This window comes from Diceros bicornis, chromosome 6 (assembly GCF_020826845.1).
Source record: "Diceros bicornis minor isolate mBicDic1 chromosome 6, mDicBic1.mat.cur, whole genome shotgun sequence".
Classification (NCBI taxonomy): domain Eukaryota; kingdom Metazoa; phylum Chordata; class Mammalia; order Perissodactyla; family Rhinocerotidae; genus Diceros; species Diceros bicornis.
In genome coordinates, this window is record NC_080745.1 from 44,539,513 (window position 1) to 44,559,826 (window position 20,314).

Below are 20,314 nucleotides of genomic sequence, written 5' to 3' on the forward strand. Positions count from 1 at the left end.
AAGTCCAGTGTATTGTGATTTCCTGGCTGATTCCCACTGTATAAAGTGTATTTATGCATTGGAAGAAAATAGTTATGTTCTCAGTATTAAGTATATCCACACTAAAAACCAAGCTATTTATTTCCTGATCTGGAAAAAAAAAAAAAAAACTGTTGGGAAAATGTTCATCTACTCAAGTAAATACTTTGTTTTCTCCTTATACCTAGGCCAATTTTAGTTTATCATTGTTTTCAGTTGCTATATTTAAAATGTGAATAGTTCCCTGGATTAAATATTTTAGGATTCATGCCAATACCTCCTACATAATAAGGATCCTTAGGCATGATGCCCTGACGTCCTTGTTCTGATTCATAACATACCAAATAAATGGAAAAATCCCATACAGTTGACGTGTTTTATATAATCCACCATGTATAATGCCGGAAGTAAGTGCTGTGTATTTCCTGAGTGATAAATAGCAGTCTCTTTGTAGTACAAGGTACATTTCTGAGAGACTCTGAGGTTTGTTGTTGTTGAGCCATGCCATGCAACCACCTGGTATTTGTTTTATAAACAAAGGTGCCCATAGACTCCCAAATTTTAACTGCATAATACTATCCCACTGGGAGCTCAGAGTAGCTTCATTTGATGTCACAGAGACAAAGCTGTCGGTTGTTTTTAGCCCTCTTCATGTATGAGGTGTAGGTCACGATACTTAGACGCTTTACAGGAAGGGTGGGATAACGGTGTAGGGAGAGTTACGACATGGATGGTAGTTTGGGGAAAGAGTAGTTTGGGGATGGTAGTTTGGGGACCAGTTAACCTTGGAGGTTGCATTTAGCTTAGAAGTCTAGCAGGAAAATCTTCAGCCAAGTTCTTTTACTAGTTCAAATCATAAAGTTATGGACTAATTCATTCTTGTTCTTATACCATGAAGGGGGAAGACCATTAAATCCAGGAATCCCCAATTTTATTTTCAGCAGTTTCCTAACTAGTTAAGCAAAGTGTACCTCTCTTTGCTTCAGTTTCCTATTTATACAATAGAGATAATGTGGTGATTTCTACCTACCTCAAAAAACAAGATATGTTCAAAAAAAAAGAACTAGAAATGGACATTTTTTTTGTTAATACACAGCAAGCTCTGTATTAAGACTAAGATTTAATCATTACTATATCGAATCTTTGCTTACCAGTTTACTAGTTCAGGGCTATGTATCCTGAGATTATTTAGTAAGTATTGTTGAGATGAGGCGAGGACAGGTACATAAATGACTCTCATGCTGTAATAGAATTGTAAATGAAGGCATGATAAGGTACATATCAACTGATCCTTCCAGGATTGGGAGAGCCTGATCCTTTGAGACAGCCACTTACTCAGGCGAACAATGGAGTACGGATTATTCATAAAGTATTTTATAGGCAGCCTCGCTCAGGAGAAAGCAAGAGAGAATTTCTTAGAAGACATGTTCATGTGGAAAATAATTGAGACAGATGAACTAGATGAAGCATAGCAAGAAAAGAGAAAGGGATGGCTGATAATGAGAAAGTGTAAGACCCTACGTTTTTTGTTTAGCACTTGCCTTCTGCCTAACAAATGGAAAAGGCTTTCAGTCATATGTTTTAAAGAGCCTGTCACCCACAAAATTGACACATTACAAACCAAGATTAACTGCTAACTCTGCAACCTTCAATTGCATTCTTGTTTTAACTCAATGGGGAAAATAATTCCTTGAAATAAAGATGGTTAAAATTTCAAAATCATCTAAATTGTCCTTATTAATATTCCATCTTTGTGGATTAAGATAGGAAAAAATAGAAAATTCTCCAGGGCTGTTATATGTTCTGAATTGCTGAGCACTGTGAGAGCTACAGATAGACTTGTTTTTTCCAAAGTAACGTGTATTACTATGTCTCTTGTGCTTCTTTGTCCCAAGTGATAACCAGAAACGTGTCCAAACACAGCAGAGGTTTCAAGCAAGCCTGGTGATGAATATACCTGCAAAACATATCAGAAACCAGAAATGGTTTCTCCATCTGTGGCTATTTTCCAGGCTTGCTAATTTACCTAGATCTTTACGTTTCGGAATAACCAAAGATAAATATTTTACAAATTTTAAGGTTAATGTGTCCCTGTTGTATAACTTCGCTCTTATGCAAGTAAAGACAAACTCTGTCCTAAAATGTCATTGAATGGAATAAAGTGAAGAGTCATTTTGTTTTCATTTTAAATTTCAAAAGTATTTTGGATAAAGAGCTACACCTCTTTCCACATCTTGTGTTAGGTACCCTGGCTACAATAGAACTTTTAATACTTTCCGATTTTTGCTCATTTGAGAAATAAAACTTTTACCATGAGCTGTAAGAGTACTTTGGCGTTGCAGAAGACTATGGAGCTTCTAGGGGAGGAGGGAACTCCCCTGTCATTTAGTGAAATCATTCTGCTCTTTCAATTCCTAACATCATTTATAGCATTCTACCTAACACATCGTAGTGTTGGGACATAATCTTTATCCACAGCACACTAAGATTCCTTGCAACTTCTGTAGTGTGAGGAAAGTTTTTAAAAATGAAAATTTTAAGTCAAAATGGTTTGGAATTCTGCCCCAGGCTACTATAAATCAGGTCAAAAGATTACTATATTGACCTCATGGTATTAAGACATAGAAAACTCTCCTCCCCTAATACATATGGTTTTATATCCCTTGAGAGGTAGCTGAAACTGGCTCTTTAAAATCTTTCTTTATCTTCTCAGAAAATTTAAGAGAAACTCAAATAAATCCTGTTTTTGCAACCGAACAGAATCAACTTTACATCGAGGAATAATGAAAATATCCACCCACCCACCGCCAACACCCGACATGCGCTTCCTTTTTTTTTTCCTGGGAAACATCTTTCTTCTCTGTATTTATTTTTACTTCTAATCAGTCTCCAGGAGAATTCTTAGGGTTCTGAATTGTGGGTGAGAAAAGACATCGCAAGGGGCCTGGATTCAGGATCTTTCTTTTGATGTAAACCAGATCATAGTAGACAGACTTGATGAGAGTGGGTTTTATCGGCATGGCAAGGTAAATCTCTTAAAAACACTACCTTTATAAAAACAAAAGCCTGCCAGCACTGTATTTATTTTTTTTAACTGATTCCCACTGCCCTCTACTCAAAGATAAAGATGGGAATGTTGTTTTGCTTTTTGGTTTCAGAGGAGCCACTGTGCACAGACACCCTTGGCAGGTTTGAAATGTGCAACAGCAGGGGGCTTGCTGGCAAAGATCCCAGTGTAAAGATGCTAACCATACCTAACATGTGTTCGGGGACAGTGACCTCATTTTCAGGGATGAACTGAGGTTACTTCCAAGCAAAATCCTTACAAACAAAGGCAGCCTTGTTGCCATCGGAAGAAATCTGTAGAGGCAGACCCTTAGACTTTGGGTGGTTTTGATAGCGATGATTACAAATGCAGATAGCCTTTAGAAGCATGTTCCTTACTGGTTAACCCCCCACCCCACTGTACTCCTCCTCTTACTACTTTATGGATGGAAAATACTGGTTTATTTCCAATAACTGGATAGCAATTAAATACAAAAGAATAAAATCCTAATAACCCAAGGTCTTCCCTAACTAAAAGGCTTCAGGTTTTTTCAAACACTTGCCATGCAAAAGACACACACACACACACACACACAATTCCCCTTTATTTTAAATCTCTGCACCCCACGCCCAAACACACACCTAAAAAGGATTTATTTGCTAACATAAAGACTTAATACCCCTTTGGGGGAGGAAAAAAGAGAGAAAAACCAGTCTCCTAAAGATCTGAGGTTATTATTGACAGGAGGCAGATTGCTGCATGAATGTCACAGTTGTTTTAGGTTGCGCAATTGGTCGCATTCTTTTGAAATTGGTCAGAAATTAGATCACTGTTCAAGATATCTATAAAATATTAGCACATAATATCTTACTCTAAAATATCTGGGAACTTTGTGTGGGTACTCTCTGAATGGCCATGTCCCAAGATATAAGCAGTGATTCTGCTCTAGTCTAGTGGGAAAAAAAAATCCATCCTTTGTTACTGGTCCCCCATGATATGCTTGGGCAGCACCACGGCCCCATGTCCAATCTCAAAGCCTTAAACTCAGAAGAATCTGACTCTCAAGTCACTTGACTTTTTTTTGTTGAAAGTTGTTTTATTCCAAATAAACACACCAGCCTTGGATTTTGAGAAGTTCTGCAAAGCAGCTCCATTTCTATTTCAAAACTGTAATTGGCATTGAAACCACTAATTAAGGAGCAATGCCAGAGAGGATTTGGGGTTTTGGTAAGCAGGCACCCGTATGGTCTAAGTCCCCTTCCTGATTGAAAATAATTTACAAATCTGTATTACTGTAGCCGCCAAAAATAATGGCTTGATGCTCCTGAGAAAAGCCTCACGTCTTTAATTTCTGGCTGTAAACGTTTGCTTTAAAAAGGTGGCCATAGAAGAGTAAGAGAAAGAGAGGAGAGACAAATATGAAAACCAAAATATAAAAATCTAGCATTGAGAATTTATCATTCTCTTATATGAAGTGAAAAGCAGACCTTCAAAATGCCTCTCACAACACTCCTCTCTTTTCCATTCTACCTGCTATCCCCTCAAATCTTCATATTGCATAGAGCCATATTTTTACAGTAACCTGATTCAGTGGCTCTCGGCTCTGGTTGCACGTTAGAATCACTTGAGCTGCATTTATGAAAATGTCCCGTCTCGGACCAGTTGAATCTCTGGGGGTGGAGCCTGAGGGTCTGCTTTTTTTTTTCGTCTTGCGCTGGAGACCCTTGAGTCGTGGTGGCTTGGCAATCATTGACCTACAGATCTTTTTGTTTCCCTCTTCTCCCACACTCTAATCTGCCATTAGTTAATTGGGCTAAAATATAGATTTAATGATTTCTTTCTACTCCTCAAAACCCTTCAATCTCTCCTGGTATCTTTGTGGTGAAGTTAAATCAGAATTACCTGCCATTCCAAACCTTCTGTGAACCTCTCCTTTACTATCCCCCAGGGGACTCTGCTTTTTGGTAGAGATTGTCTGTCTATTCACATTCCTCAAACCTTTCCATTTCTGTAACTCTGCCCAGTTTTCCTTCCTTTTTCTCTCCACTGACCAAGTCCCCTCTTGAAGTCCTACCTCCTCCTCTTAGCTGTTTTCCAGCTATGTCCAGGATGCAGAAGTGGCTTTTCCCAATGAGCCCCTATGGACTCTATCAACTTCCATAGGTTCCTCTGCTATGAATTCTCATTCCCCGTGCTCGCTCCAGTCTACACAGCTAGATTATAGGATTATTGAAAGCAATAACTGCATCTTCCCAGTAGAGGCCAAGTAGACATTACTGCTTAACTGCTAGATATTGAACCCTTTATTGAATATAAACCCTTAATCCTGGTGATGGAATAAACAACATAACATTCACTTTGAAGGTTTGTTTTAATTTAATAGTAGAAAAGGTATGTTATTTATTACTCCAAGAACCAGACTCATTTCACTTTCCATACAACCTGACAGTGGAGTTAAGAATGTGGATTTAAGAAAACAGATTTATGTACTTTTGGATATGTCTGCATAAATATACTGGTACTGCCGTTCACATTAAATTAGCATGTCCAATGTAGAAGTCAGAAAATCGGTGTTCTTCCTGGACTGTGTTTTCTGATGTGTGACCAGAAACCAGGGCAAAGTGGTCTGTTGGATCTGGGCACCTAGATAATGCCTCTTGAAATTCTTATTAGAAGAAGCTTTGTTAGAGGTGTCTTAGAATCTTCTTGAGAAGTAGAAAGCATAGTTAATAGAAGAACTTTTATGCAGCAAAATTTATATCAGTAGTTCTTTGGTTAGTTTTTTTTAAATGGTTAGCAGCCAGGAATCACATATTCGTTAACATTTGATTTTTACTTTAACCCACATAAATGTACGTCCATTTGCCAAATGTGGGATGTGAAGATGAGGCCTTTTCTCTGAGCATGGGTTCACTGACTGGAGTTCATGTCTTCCCATAAAATCAGCACATTTTCTGAGAGTCCCAGTTTCAGTATCTTTAAAGGAAAGCTAAATATTAAAGTAATCTGAGTATAGAATCTTTCTGGATTTTCCTGATTTTTATTTTCATCCCTACAGTCATCTCATCCATATCTGATTCAACAGCAATGTTTTTAGGAATTTCTTTCTAATAAGTGTTTACAAAGCATTTAATTTCATTATCATAAAAAAATCTGTCTCTGTGTACTATTTCCTAGTTTAAATAATGCCTAAATAAGTGCAGAATTACAACAACCAGAACAACTGGCATAAACATGTTAGAGAAAAAACAAAATTGGCTACTAGGAGGAGCAGTTGGGTGTGGGAATCCTGGAGGAAGGTCTGTCTTTCTGTTTTTGCGCATCGATCCTGTTAGACAGAAGGAACGATGAGCGAGGAAGGTTGGTTAAAAGAACAATTACCATAACCCAGCAATATATCCCTGGGATGTGCCAGCACACAGACCTAAATTCAAATTCTAGTTCTTTTTTTTCTTTTTTTTGTGAGGAAGATCAGCCCTGAGCTATCATCCGTGCTAACCCTCCTCTTTTTGCTGAGGAAGACCGGCTCTGAGCTAACATCTATTGTCAATCCTCCTCCTTTTTCTCCCCAAGGCCCCAGTAGATAGTTCTATGTCATAGTTGCACATCCTTCTAGTTGCTGTATGTGGGACGCGGCCTCAGCATGGCCGGACAAGCGGTGTGTTGGTGCGCGCCCGGGATCCGAACCCGGGCCGCTAGTAGTGGAGCGTGCGCACTTAACCGCTGAGCCACGGGGCCGGCCCATCAAATTCTAGTTCTAACACATAGGAGCTTATGCAGCTTATTGAGCTGTCATTTTCTCATTTAAAACACACAAATATCAAACATCGAGGACTGTTGAATAAGTTCACATATGTAAAGTACCTAGCAGAGTTCCTGCCTCTCCGATGACGCTAAATAAATGTTGCTGCTATTCCTTTCCTTCTTTACTCAACGACTGTAAGTTCCTTTTTCCCCTTTTATATCACTCTAGGACATTTAGCGAAGGAAGGCATTAGATAGTAGGGGTTAAGGGCAGAGCTCTAAACCCAGGTAGACGTGAGTTCTCATCCTGGCCCTGCCAGTTTCTAAAGGAATGCCCTTGGGCAAATTACCTAACCTGTAAAATGTAGTTGATAATGGCACAGACTTCACAAAATTGTGAGAATGAATATGTGGCAGTCTATGGAAAATGCCTAATGGTTCATTACACAACACAATGCAGACTTTACCTGCATATTCTTTCTGACAGTTACTGTTGAAACAAATACGTTGCTCCATAGGTGATCCAGGCACATTAAAAATCAGGCTGTGTGCTCAAAGTGAATTAAGAAACGAGAATCAACTCAGACCCACTGAGCACTTCCTTTATATTCTCTTGAAATTTAGAGGAAGAACCCCTAAGTCTGTCACTAGACTCTTATCTTTCTTTGTCTAGTGAAATGGAGGGACAGCAAGAGACTGGAAAAGAGAGAAAGCAGACGTTTTTGTTCCGAATTAAGTTGGTATATGTTTTTGCTTCTCAAGGAACAGTTAGAGCATTGGATTATGCATTGGAGATCAGCATTTCTTCGTTCAGCATTTACCAAGAGTCTATTACGTAGAACTTAGCCCTGAACAGGACAAGGACCTACCCTAAAGGAGATTATAGTTCCTCTTGATGGGATAGCTGGCACCTAAGCTGAACAGACCAAGTGCTATAGGAGTCCCAAGAGAGAAAGGGTCATGTCTAGTGTTAATCAGGGAAAATAGCAAAGATTTGAGCTGGACCTAGGATTTAGTAGGTGAATCTATTGATGGGGGAGGGGGAGCAAGGAGTGATGGTGAGCCTGACTGGCAAAGGGTTGTCGTGGGTGCAGTCACGGTGCCAGGAAATTATGGGGCCCATCGAGAAATATAAGCCTTTAGGGAATAATAAGCTGTCTAGATTGCCTTCAAGATTAGTATTCGTGTTTTAGTTCAGGCTGGAAGTGTTTGAGACTGGTTTTATTTTATTTTATGTTTTTAAATTTTTTTATTTTTTTAATAAATATTTATTTGTTTGTTTGATTATTTATTTATTTATTTTTGTGAGGAAGATCAGCTCTGAGCTAACATCCATGCCAGTCCTCCTCTTTTTGCTGAGGAAGACCGGTCCTGAGCTAACATCTATTGCCAATCCTCCTCCTTTTTTTCCCCTTTTTCTCTCCAAAGCCCCAGTAGATAGTTGTATGTCATAGCTGCACATCCTTCTAGTTGCTGTATGTGGGACACGGCCTCAGCATGGCCGGACAAGCGGTGCGTCGGTGCACGCCCAGGATCCGAACCCGGGTTGCCAGTAGCGGAGCGCGTGCACTTAACCGCTAAGTGGCGGGGCCGGCCCCTCGAGACTGGTTTTAAAGGGTCATGCCATAGAAATTGAATACTATGGTTTAAAAGCAGAAACATTTTTACAAATGAAGTATGTCATCAAACATCATATAAAACAAACAAAAGTAGATCTACATGGGATGAAACCGAAAATAAGTCCTTGAAACTTGCTCCCTCAGCCTGACTCTTGATCTCAGTATTCTTGAACTCTAGGGCTCCATGGAACCCCTGGTGTTGAGGACAAAGAGCCTGGGCTTGTCCTGAGTTTCCATCCTTGCCGCTTACTTATTAGCTGTGTGAACTTGGGAAAGCCACTTTTCATAAAAGTTTCAGAACTTTTATGAAACTCAGTTTTCCACATCTGTAATGAAGGTTCCTATCTTGATTGAATTTTAAAGAAATAAATAACAATAATGCATGTATAATAATACATAATAATAACATAAATAAAATACTTAGAGAGGTCCCTGACCTGTGTTAGGTACTCACTAAATTGTAGCTATCATCCTTGTCGTAATTTTCTCAGAACCCTCAGTGGCTCCTCATGAGTTCCTAAATAGTGTTCATGCTTCTGGAATATTCAACCACGGCAGTGTGCTAACTACAACCTCCTACAGGTTTTTAGAATGATCTGGACATCACATGGTAAGGACCCAAACTTGGAAAGTAGCAGGGTGAATGGAAAAAAAAGATTAAGTATAGGGGCCAGCCCGGTGGCTTAGTGGTTAAGTTCATGTGCTACACTTCGGCAGCCCAGGGTTCACAGGTTTGGATCCCAGGGGTGGACCTACACACGGCTCGTCAAGCCATGCTGTGGTGGTGTCCCACATACAAAATAGAGGAAGATTGGCACAGATGTTAGCTCAGGGCCAATCTTCCTCACCAAAATAAAACAAAGGTTAAGTATATTTTCAGCTGTTAGTGAAGCTAAGATGTTAGAAAATGATAAAAAATAAGTCTTGTGAACTGGCACAAAAGAAAATGATCTACAGAGGTAAAAAATGACGTGAATGCAAGAACCAGCTTTACTTGGCTGCATAGACACAGGGCACAAGGAGATAAAGCCTAAAACAGGCCCAAAGTATACAGTCTAATAAGAGACACTCCGTTAAGCTGGGCCCCAAAAGAGTGTAGCTCCCAATATAAGGGTAGACAGGAAATAAACCCACCACGTAGACGAGCAGAGCAAAAGCTTGCCCGTCTCAGTTTGTTACCAAATGGAAAGAAAAAAAAAATTTCCCCTGAGAATTTGTAACCACAAGGAATCCGTCATATCCATACCAGTTTGAGATCTAAATTTATCTGTGTAGTCTTTAAAACAAAAACAAGAAACCCTCAAGGCAAACATTTATTTTAAAAATAAGCTTGGGTTGATAGTGCCTCCAGGCAACTGGCAGAAGCAATCTTAAATTCCTCTTTGGAATACAGCAGCGTTAACCCAGGCCCAAAAGAATTTCCAAAGATTAATTTTTAAGGGACCCGAGCTCACAGTCAATAATCACAAACTACAGAAAATGTAAATTGGTACAATCACTTTGAAAAACAATTTGTCACTGAATAGTAAAGTTGAATAAGCACATAACCAATGACCCAGCATTTCTGATCCTAGGTATATACCTTAAAAAAGTCTTGCCTTTATGCACCAGGACTAGTGCCGCAATGTTCATGGCAGCACCGTTCATAGTAGACCCAAACTGGAAACAACACAAACATCCATCAACTCTGCAGTGGATACATTGTGTTATAATCACATAATGGAATCTTCTTCAAGCAGCAATGATAAATTGACTACAGTTACACATGTCAGCATGGATGACTCTGAGAAACACAACGTTAGACTAAAGAAGCATGTCGTAGAAGGATCCATAATGTATGATTTCATTTATATAGAGTGCTAAGACAGTCAACTACATAATATTTAGCTTAGGGAGGCATATATAGATGTTAAAACTATAAAGAAAGGCATGAGGATGATTAACTAGAACAGGGGGTGCCTTTGGAGAGCCAGTCAAGGCAGGGCTTGTTGGAAGTTTGCAAAGCTACTTGTAACTTGCATTCTTGAGCTGAGAGGTGAGTATGTGGGTGTTTTTTTTTAATGATTTTTCTTTAAACTGTTCATATATATTTTAGATACTCTTTTGTATATATGATACACATTATGATAAATAGTTTTTTAAAGGATGATAGAAACTATAAAAGCCCCAGAGGCAGAATATTTGATAGGATGCATACATGAAACTTTCTGGAAGAAAGTTTAAGGGAAAGAAGGAAGAAGAAACAAGTAATCAAAGATTCACAGCCAAGGTGTATGCCTGTGTGGCTAGGATAATCTTGGGACCTTTAAATCAAAATAAGGGAATTTATTATTCACATCTCTATCATTAGTACCTAGTTGCAGTAGCAGAAACGTTATATGTTCTCAGTAAATGTCTGTTGTTGCTGTCAAGGTGAGTGAATTGTGGGACGTGGAAGTGGAAATGTTTTGGGATACAGATGGGCACGATACAGACGTAGAGTGTTGGGCTCAGAGAGAATGGCAGAAGCCGTGGTAGTGATGAGGTTGCTTTGGGAATGAGCACAGGAAGGAAAGAAACTGTGAGTTCTGAAAATGGAAAAAGCTCATTTTTTTCAGTGATGTGTTGAGGCAGTGAGAAACAAAAACGAGTGGACAAAGAAATGAGAGAAGCTAAAGGGAAAGTTTTCAAGAAAGAGAAGGTGATCAGTACTGTCAAATGGCTCAATGTTAAGAGAGGACAGAATTAAAAGTAAGTAATGGGATTTGATGATTGGCAGGTCATCAGTGATTTTGTACAGAAAGACTTTATTAATTAGCTAGAGAAGCCATATTCCCAGGGACTCAGATATGAATTAGTATTAAGGGTATAGAAGCAGTGAGCCTAGACCAATCCTTCAAAACATTTGATGTTTATAAGATAATTTAAAAATAAAATAATAATCATTTGAGTGCTTGCCATGCATTCACACTGTTACCTTACATGAATTATCTAATTGCATTCTAACAGGAGATGATTTTATCCCCATTTGATAGCTGAGAAAACTGAGGCACATGTATGTTAAGAAACTTGCCAAAAGTAACACTGTTAGTAAATGGAGTACCTGGGATACAGACCAATTAACCAGTCCACTATAGTGAGAAATAGAGGAGATCATCATTTGCAAGGGGTGCTAGGTAGAAAAGTAGAAGGGAAGATTATTTTGGGGGGTTTAAGAAACACCTAAGTATATTGGTAGGCAGAGGGCAGGACAATAGAGAAAAGGAACCAGAAGCTTACAGGAAGGATCTTACCGTTCACATGGTTCCCAGATAGTTGGGAAGATGGGATAAAGGGGAAAGATTAAAGAATTGGTGGATCAGGTATTAATGGGCCCCAGAGATTGCCCTCTGAGGTTTAGAAGCAATGGAGCAGAGCTCTGTTATATACTCACTGAGTCTCTGATCTGCTTTTCTTCTGGCAATCCACTGTCAGCTTGATCTTGAGCCTTGAAATGAACTCAATGAAGGAATTATGTCTAGAGAAGATGTACCTGAAAGTAGCTACATAGTTAATTTGATGGTTAGATGGATTGATAGATGGATGGACAGATGGATAGAAGATGAATGAACCAAGAGTTACTGAGCATAAACTATAGTCCAAACATCCCTTCTTAGAGTAGTGATTGACAGTCTAGGCTCTGGAGTCATATCGTCTGGGTTAATATCCCTGCCACTCACAAGCTGTGTGTCCCTGGGAAAGTCATTCATCCTTTCTAAAGCTCAGTTTCCTCATCTTTCAGATGGAGCTTGTAATAGTATCTCCTTGTATTAGTTTCCTAGGGCTCCATCACAAACCACCACAAACTAAGTGGCTTAAAACATCAGAAATGTATTCTTTCACAGTTCTGGAGGCCAGAAGTCCAAAATCGAGGTGTCAGCAGTGCCACACTCCCTCCAAAGGCTCTAGGGGACAATTCTTCTGTGCCTCTTCCAACTTCTGGTGACTCCTGGTGTTACTTGTCTTGCTGCAACATAACTCCAGTTCGTGCCTCCAACATAACATGGCCCTCTTCTCCATTATGTGTCTGTGTGTCTTCTCTTCTTATGAGGACCTCAGTCACTGGATTTAGGGCTCATTCGAATCTGGTATCACCTCATCTTAACTAATTATATCTGCAGAGATCCTATTTCCAAATAAGATCACGTTCTGAGGTTCCAAGTGGACATGAATTTGGGGGGACAATATTCAACCAGCTAAACTACTTCATGGAAATAAGGACAAAGTAAGTTAGTATTAGGACTTATACAATTAATATAAATTGTATTGAGTGACTGATAATATAAAGTTAACATAAGCACTTGTGATAGTGTCTAGCATTTAGTCAGAGGTATGAAGTATTAGTTATTACTGAGGTTGGCACTCAGGAAATGCTTATTTTTTCTAATCACTGCTTTTTCTCAATAATATCAATATTCCAGTACAGGTGGAAATGCTGAGTTACTAGATTAATTCATATTGATGTTTGACTCTATCCTTGAAGCTATTTCCTTGAAAAACATGCATGGCTCATATTTCTTTCCTGTCTAGTAAAATGACTAAGTAGATAAGATATTAAATGGTGACGAAAGATGTTTTCATTTTCCAAATTCTTCCCTCAGATTTTGATCATCCAGGGGAAAAAAATGCTAAGCAACTTGGTTATACTCATTTTGTACTGACTAAGTCCTTAGGCAGTGACCTTCTCTGTATGACTTTCCATGTGGCAGAGCTCAGCTTCTCATGGGACCTAATTTCCTTCCATAGTAATTTGTCTACAACTGGCTTTAAAGAGACATTGTTTTGATAGAATGCTCAAGATTAAAAAACAGGCTGTAGCCTGTGTTAAGAGTAACCCCTGGTTATTTGATGAAATGACAGCTAAGAGCTGCAACACATTGCTGTTGAGCCTAATGCAAAATATTACTTTTTAACAGTAAGGAAACAAGCAACAGTATATATAGGCATTAGAAGCAGAATTTGAAAAAAATAAATAGCAAAGGATCCATTATTTACCCTGCCACTTAAGCAACGTGATTTGGAAAAGTATAAGAGGCAGTAAGATAAAGGCAAGTAAGTCTTAATTTGTGCCACATCTGTCTTGTTCACCACCATACAGCCAGATATTGGCACGGCTAGCACATCGTTGATACTCAACAAATATTTGTGGAAGGAAGATGTGGCTGCATTGCTTGTAGGTGGTTGGGAGTAAAAGGAGGAACTTCTTGGTTCTTTTCTGTGAGCATTAACAACTTCATTTCCTAAGATGCCAATTTTCTTCAAGGCAGTCTTCATTCTCCTCTTCTTGCTTTTTCTTTATCTTTTCCTCCCTCTTTTTCCTTCTATACTTTTTCTTTAAAATACAGAGTGGCTGATTGTTATGTGTTCTTATGTTGAGCCTGTCGGTATGTAATAGAGAGTTGAGAAGAGTGAACGTGAAGGAAATAAATTTTTGTCCCTTCTCTTCCTCCTAAAGTTTTCAGGCGATAAATTAGCTACCTCTGGGAATTATTTGATACCAGGGTTGTTGGGTGAAATAGATATCGTGAAGGTATCCACCAGAGAACTCTTTATCATTAGAGCAGGTGTTATTAAACATGAATTCATGAACAGGCTTAGCAATCCTGAGCCACATGAAACAGTGTGCAAATTATGTATGCATATGCATATTTGATGTGTGCATGCAGATTTGGTGTGTGTTTGCATATACGTGCAATTGTTGAAGGAAAATAATTTATTTATAATGTTTGTTAATCTTAAAAGAATCCGAACTCCAAATGGGTAGAGAACCACTGAATTAGAAGGTTGGGTTTATATCTTTTGTATTTTGTTTTGCTTTAGAATTTCAGGTAGGAAATTCTGAGAAAATTTGAGAGGAAAATGGAGAGTGTATAGAATTGCCAAACATTTTCAGATGTGGAATCAATTCAGAGGCTTTCCTTGAATTGTAACACTTCTTTTTGAACTTCTGTAGCTGCTGTTTTTAAGTACTGAAAGTCAGAGTTTAGGATGCTTAACTCATTTGTTATCTCTGGCAGTTCAAATATCCAGGCAGACTGATGTCATGTGTTCCCAGAACAGCATCAGAGCCCTTCTGGGCAAATTCACTGATAAGTCATTGAGCAGGCACAGAGAAGATGATATTTTATGGTACAATGAGCCATTTTGCATAGCTAATTTATTTCTAACTGAACTCACAAACCAAACATAGAAACTAACCTTCTCAAAGCAGTGAACCTTTTTAGACTGCATTTTATTTTTCTTTAAATTCCTGGAAACTTGGGTTTGTCCTTTGTCGCATTTAAACCTATGTCTCTTGTCTTCCTCTTACTTAACCCTCTGCTCCAATTAAATGATTTGCATGCTTGACTCAAATCCCAGTTTTATTTTGGCGGTACCTACGTGTGTTCCCAGATACCCAACTCAATAGCTTAGTTTATGATCTCTGGTATTCAGCTTTGTGTCGTAGCTGATTCTCAACTTAAATAGCTGTTGTCGTTCTTAATAAAGCCTCCTGTATTGTTCCAGGCAATATTTTAATTAATACAGTTATTTTCACACAATTTACTTATTTATTGATTCATTCATTCACAAAACATTTATAGGTACCTGCTATGTGCCAGGAATGCTTCTAGTTGCAGAGGAAACAGAAAGATGAATATTTCACATATAGTCACTGCCTTGTGCTAGGTCAAGGCATGTGGCAATCCAGGCAGGCCAAAGATTTAAGCCTACTGAAGCCTACAATCTTTTTTTTTTTTTTAAGTTTATTTTATTTTATTTTATTTTATTTTATTTTATTTTATTTTATTTTATTTTATTTTATTTTATTTTTTTATGAGGAAGATCAGCCCTGAGCTGACATCCATGCCAATCCTCCTCTTTTTGCTGAGGAAGACTGGCCCTGAGCTAACATCTATTGCCAATCCTCCTCCTTTTTTTTTTTTTTCCCTTTTTCTCTCCAAGGCCCCAGTAGATAGTTGTATGTCATAGTTGCACATCCTTCTAGTTGCTGTCTGTGGGATGCCGCCTGAGCACAGCCAGACAAGCGGTGGGTCGATGCGTGCCGGGGATCCGAACCCGGGCCACCAGTAGCAGAGCGCGCACACTTAACCGCTAAGCCACAGGGCGGGCTCCTACAATCTTTAAATAAATTGGTTTACTGTTTACCTTAGAGCTGTGGTTCTCAAATGGGGAGATTTTGCCCCACCCCCTCCAGGGAAATTGGGCAGTTCTGGAGATACACTTGGTTGTCACAAATAGAGGATAATACTTTTACCTGGTTGGTAGAGGCCAGGGATGCTGGTAAACATTGACACTGAACAGGACTGTTCCCCATATCAAAGAAATATCTGGATTGAAATGCCAATAGTGCTGAGGTTGAGAAGCCCCGATTTAGAGGAAGCAGTATTCTTTCAGAGAGAGGCATACTGCTGTAAATGGGAAGGATAGAGGCCCTGGAGGCAGTGCCCTCTCCGCTGAGGTCCTGAGCAAGTCAACTCTTAACTGAGTTGACCCACACGAGAAGCAAAGACTCTTCTGAGGAGTCGAATTTCCTTCATCTCAATTACATTTCCAGGGATGAATTAGTGTTCCTCAAAGATTGGCATTTTGGCAGCTTTCCAGTTGCCTACCCCTTAATCTGCCTCTGCTTGTTCTTAAGGGGCTTACAATTTAGGGAGAAAGAAGGACAGGTATACCAAAAACTATGATGCTGTGATAAATACCAAGAGAGTTCAATGAAATTAATGCTTTGGGAGCACCCAGCAATTAAGCTCTGCCTGGGAGGTCTGGGAAGGCTTTACAGATGAGGTGGTATGTGAGCAGGGGCTTTGAAGGAAGCATTCACCAAACTGCTGAAGGAAGACACTTTGCTCTTTAAAGCCATACCCTGCATGATTGCGTTTACAACTGGTGACGAGATGTTTTTGGCTGCACTTTCAAGAAAACTTGCTTCTGTATTGTTCTACTCTGAGCAAGACTCCTTTACAAATTGTGCAGGGCCCACTTTGCAGTCCTTCCTCTCACAGTCTTCCTTCTATTAAAGATTTCAGTAGTAGGTGGTTTCAACTGTGCAATTGTACGTGTTAGAGTTTAACAGTAGTTCAGAGTTGTAAGCTTTTGGTGAATGAATTACAGGTTTGGTTTTTGTCGTTTTTAAATTTGATATGTATTTATTTGCTCCTGCTAATATTCCTAATAGAGTTTTCTCCAGACTGTGGCCTTAGCTTGAAAATATATGGAATATATGCTTCACAATCTGTGTAGACATTTATAAATGCTTTTCAAATACAATCTATGTTCTAACACATGGCTATCTCCTGTAGGAAAATCCAAGAGAACATCATTACCCACAGATTCCTGGTAAACAACTGTAACAGTATTAAATGTATTTTTGAAGCTATTAATTGAAAAATTGGTTGTGATAGTTAGATACAAAAGAGTGGAATAGATGTTAAATTTCTGATATGGTCGAATAGTGAGGTTTTCCTAATGTAATCACCAGGAAGGTATAGGATTTCTCTATACCCTCCAGAAATTATATGTTGATTTAGGTGCCTACACATTATGGGAAATTTTCTCTTTCACTTCAGACGATCACACAAGGGGTAATTTCGTATACTTGAAACTAACTTGTAAAGAATTTGTTGTTTTCCTGGTGACTTTACAAAGACTTTTTACTAGTATTTTCATGTTAGAAATACAACAGTTCAATTTAAAAATCTCAATTTTACTTTCTTTTTAGTTTGGACTATAAACTGAGTAGTTAGAAACATGCACATTAGTTTTATTTTTCACCGAAATGTTTCTCTTTTTTCTTTTAGTCTGACGCCAATGCAAGTTACTTAAGAGCAGCTCGAGCTGGACATTTAGAAAAGGCCCTTGACTACATAAAAAACGGAGTGGACATCAACATTTGCAATCAGGTTATTTGTGGTTATTGTCATTGTTGCTATTTAATTTTTCAGTTAAAATTTTAAAAATCCAGACTTTAAACTCCTTAAATCTTTCGTTACATATTACTAAGACTTTCTCTTTTTTGCCAGTTTTTTCTGTTAAATTTTACCATCCTGAATTATAAATTATTCTCTGCTTTGTTAAAGGAGCATTCAGAAATGTAGGTATGCGTCCTCTAATAATTAATTCCTAAAATTTAGTAAGTAACGATATCAGAACAACCCACCTAATTTTCGAGTACTTTCATCCCTAATTCAAGTTGCTACACTGCACACATACAAGTGATTGTTGGTGGGGTGTTACCTTCAGAGTTCTTGGTAGACTGTTGATTGCTTTATTTTCAGCCTGCTGAGTAATGCTTTCCCCTCACTTTTAATCAGAATGGGTTGAACGCTCTCCATCTTGCTTCCAAAGAAGGCCATGTAGAAGTTGTTTCTGAACTGCTGCAGAGAGAAGCCAATGTGGATGCAGCTACAAAGGTCCGTAATCACACATTTCATGCTTTTCTTATCACTTACCTTCTTCAATGAAGATTCAGCCCTTGATAGGAATCAGGGCACGCTTCTCATGAGATACTTGCCAACTTTGTTCTCTTTGGGGAACTTATATAAACAGAGAGGGATTTGATATTTTGTAAAGTGTTGAAACAGAGAGAGAGGGATGGGAGAGTTGACGTGTCTTGCTTTTCATTTTACAGAAAGGAAACACAGCGTTGCATATAGCATCTTTAGCTGGGCAAGCAGAGGTGGTAAAGGTCTTGGTTACAAATGGAGCCAATGTCAATGCACAATCTCAGGTAAACCTACCACTCTATTGCAAAGAAATTTTGTTGTTATAATTTACAAATAATGGTCTTTGGGTCAGGTGCTTGCTTGGTTCATATAACCTCTAAGAATGTAATACTTAAGAGTTATATTCAATGAATAGTTGTATTATTGCAGATTATTTAAATTCATATATATCCTTATTTGCAACACGTATATGAGAGGTAGAGATTTTTAAGTCATTCATCTATGAAACTGTATGACTGGTAGTCATAGACACAAATGTTTAGGCGATGTCTGTAATGCAGAGTCTTATACTATTTTATGATGCTAGCTGAGATCCAGTCTCAGTATTTATTAACCCGCAAAGGACGCGGGGATGCCTATAAATGAGGAAATGCTATTAGAAGTTCAGAATGTATCAATGCTTTATCTAGTTGAAAAAAGAAAGACACTGCTTAATTCCTGTTTACTAACTAAGGCATCGTTGTTGTACCCTAAAACAGATTAAAAAGGAAAAAAACAAGCGGAATGAACTTTAAAAGTCTCCAAACTTTAAAATTTCCAGATTCTTTGTAATGGCTGTACACTAATAATTCATTCAGTAGCTCCTCCTATAAGCTCTCAGAGTCTTGCATGTAGTTCTAACAAGAATACCAAGAGATTATCATTTGGTAGACTTTGAGTCTGAAAGAATTAACTTCACTTTATTGGTTTAAAAATGTAATTCCTCATTATCCAAGTTATACTTGAGTCGCCAGAGACAAGAGGTTGTCCAGGAAAGCAAACATCATCATAACACACAAATATCCTCTAAGGACCTGACAGTTTTTAAAACTGGTCCCTACTCAAACCTTCCTTCCAGTTGAATGCTTTTGTCCACCTCTGTTTGTCAGTATCTACTCCAGGGTGTTGAATATTGAACAAATTGATTACAGAACAAAACTGCAAGTTTTGCAAAAGGCACGGGATTTCATGAAGTCAGGGAAAGTGATGTTGGAGAACTGCTGGGTGCCCAGCTAAGCTGAGAGGATGTGGCTTTCTGGCAGCATTAGACCAGACAGTGTGTGAAGAATTAGGATGATTTCCTGATAGGTGTTTCAGATGAGAATGATTTGAAAATCAAAAGATTAAATGAAAACAATTAGGTGAGGCCTTTGGTCTCAAACAGTTTTTGCAAAAAGACTGTCTTTTTTGCTTCTGCTATGAAAATAAAAAGTGAAGTAAAGGATGTCAAGCTATCATATAATTTTGTTGGAAAAATTATACTTTTTCTCCACAAAAAATCATATTTGATTCAGTCTTGGTTCATTCTCAGAACTCGTACATGAATGCAGTTATAATCTGGTTTTGTTGAATCATATAAACTTGCTTTTACCATTTCCAGTTTTATCTTTCTAGACGAAGTCTCAATATAACTTTTTTCATTATTTACTATGGCCTTTTCATGTGGATTTTAAGTGCACTTGATTTCAGCTTTTTTCAGTACTGATTATCTGCGGATAAGAGGAGCCTCCTATATTTTATGGGTGCACAGAATTGCACAACTTCCTCCCTCATTCCTAGAGCCATAGCAGTGATAGCTCTGATGCCATTAAATATCAGTGTCATAGAAAAGAAACTGCATGGTGCTTCCAACCACGTGATTTCTTTTATATTTGGTCTAATTTATATCTACTTCCCTGTGGTTGGACCTTAGTTAGGTGGTCTATGCCGCTTATTCTGATTCCTTATGAGAGTTCAGTTGGAATAATAATGCTTTTCCAGAAAGAAGTGTTGCAAAGTAGAATATTGACAAGTGTAGTACTTGAAGAGAGATATAGACAGGCTCACTACACGAATGCTTTTAAACCATTTTTTTTTTAATGCCCCTATAACTTTTTACTAGAAAATAACTAGTGTCAAGCTCTGAGATAGTGGGAAAATTCTTTAATCCATTTTCATTTCCTTTTTCTTCCCCCAAGGGAGGAAAAATAAACCTCCTTCTTTTAAACATTGCGCACATTCTTGACTAGTGTTCAGAGCAGCCATAGTTTTAAACCTTCTCTGTAATGTGTGGGCAAAGCTGCAGTTGAAATAAAATCCTAACCAGATTTGATTTCAATTTCTACACATTCCCTACTGATGATGAAGTGAGGGAAAAGAACACAGGCTGTGAAATTCCCTGT

The 20,314-nt window shown here is 38.4% G+C and overlaps 1 protein-coding gene across 16 annotated transcripts in view; it reads left to right on the forward strand.

Moving 5' to 3' along the window:
• The window catches only part of ANK3 (ankyrin 3), a 641,124-nt gene that overhangs the window by 389,681 nt on the left and 231,129 nt on the right, over positions 1–20,314 (forward strand). For all 16 annotated transcript variants that reach the window (XM_058543390.1, XM_058543388.1, XM_058543400.1 and 13 more), the window contains exons 2-4: positions 17,250–17,351; positions 17,763–17,861; positions 18,080–18,178. In XM_058543390.1, coding sequence (XP_058399373.1) covers positions 17,250–17,351; positions 17,763–17,861; positions 18,080–18,178 — 300 coding nt within the window. The remainder of the gene's footprint in view (positions 1–17,249; positions 17,352–17,762; positions 17,862–18,079; positions 18,179–20,314) is intronic.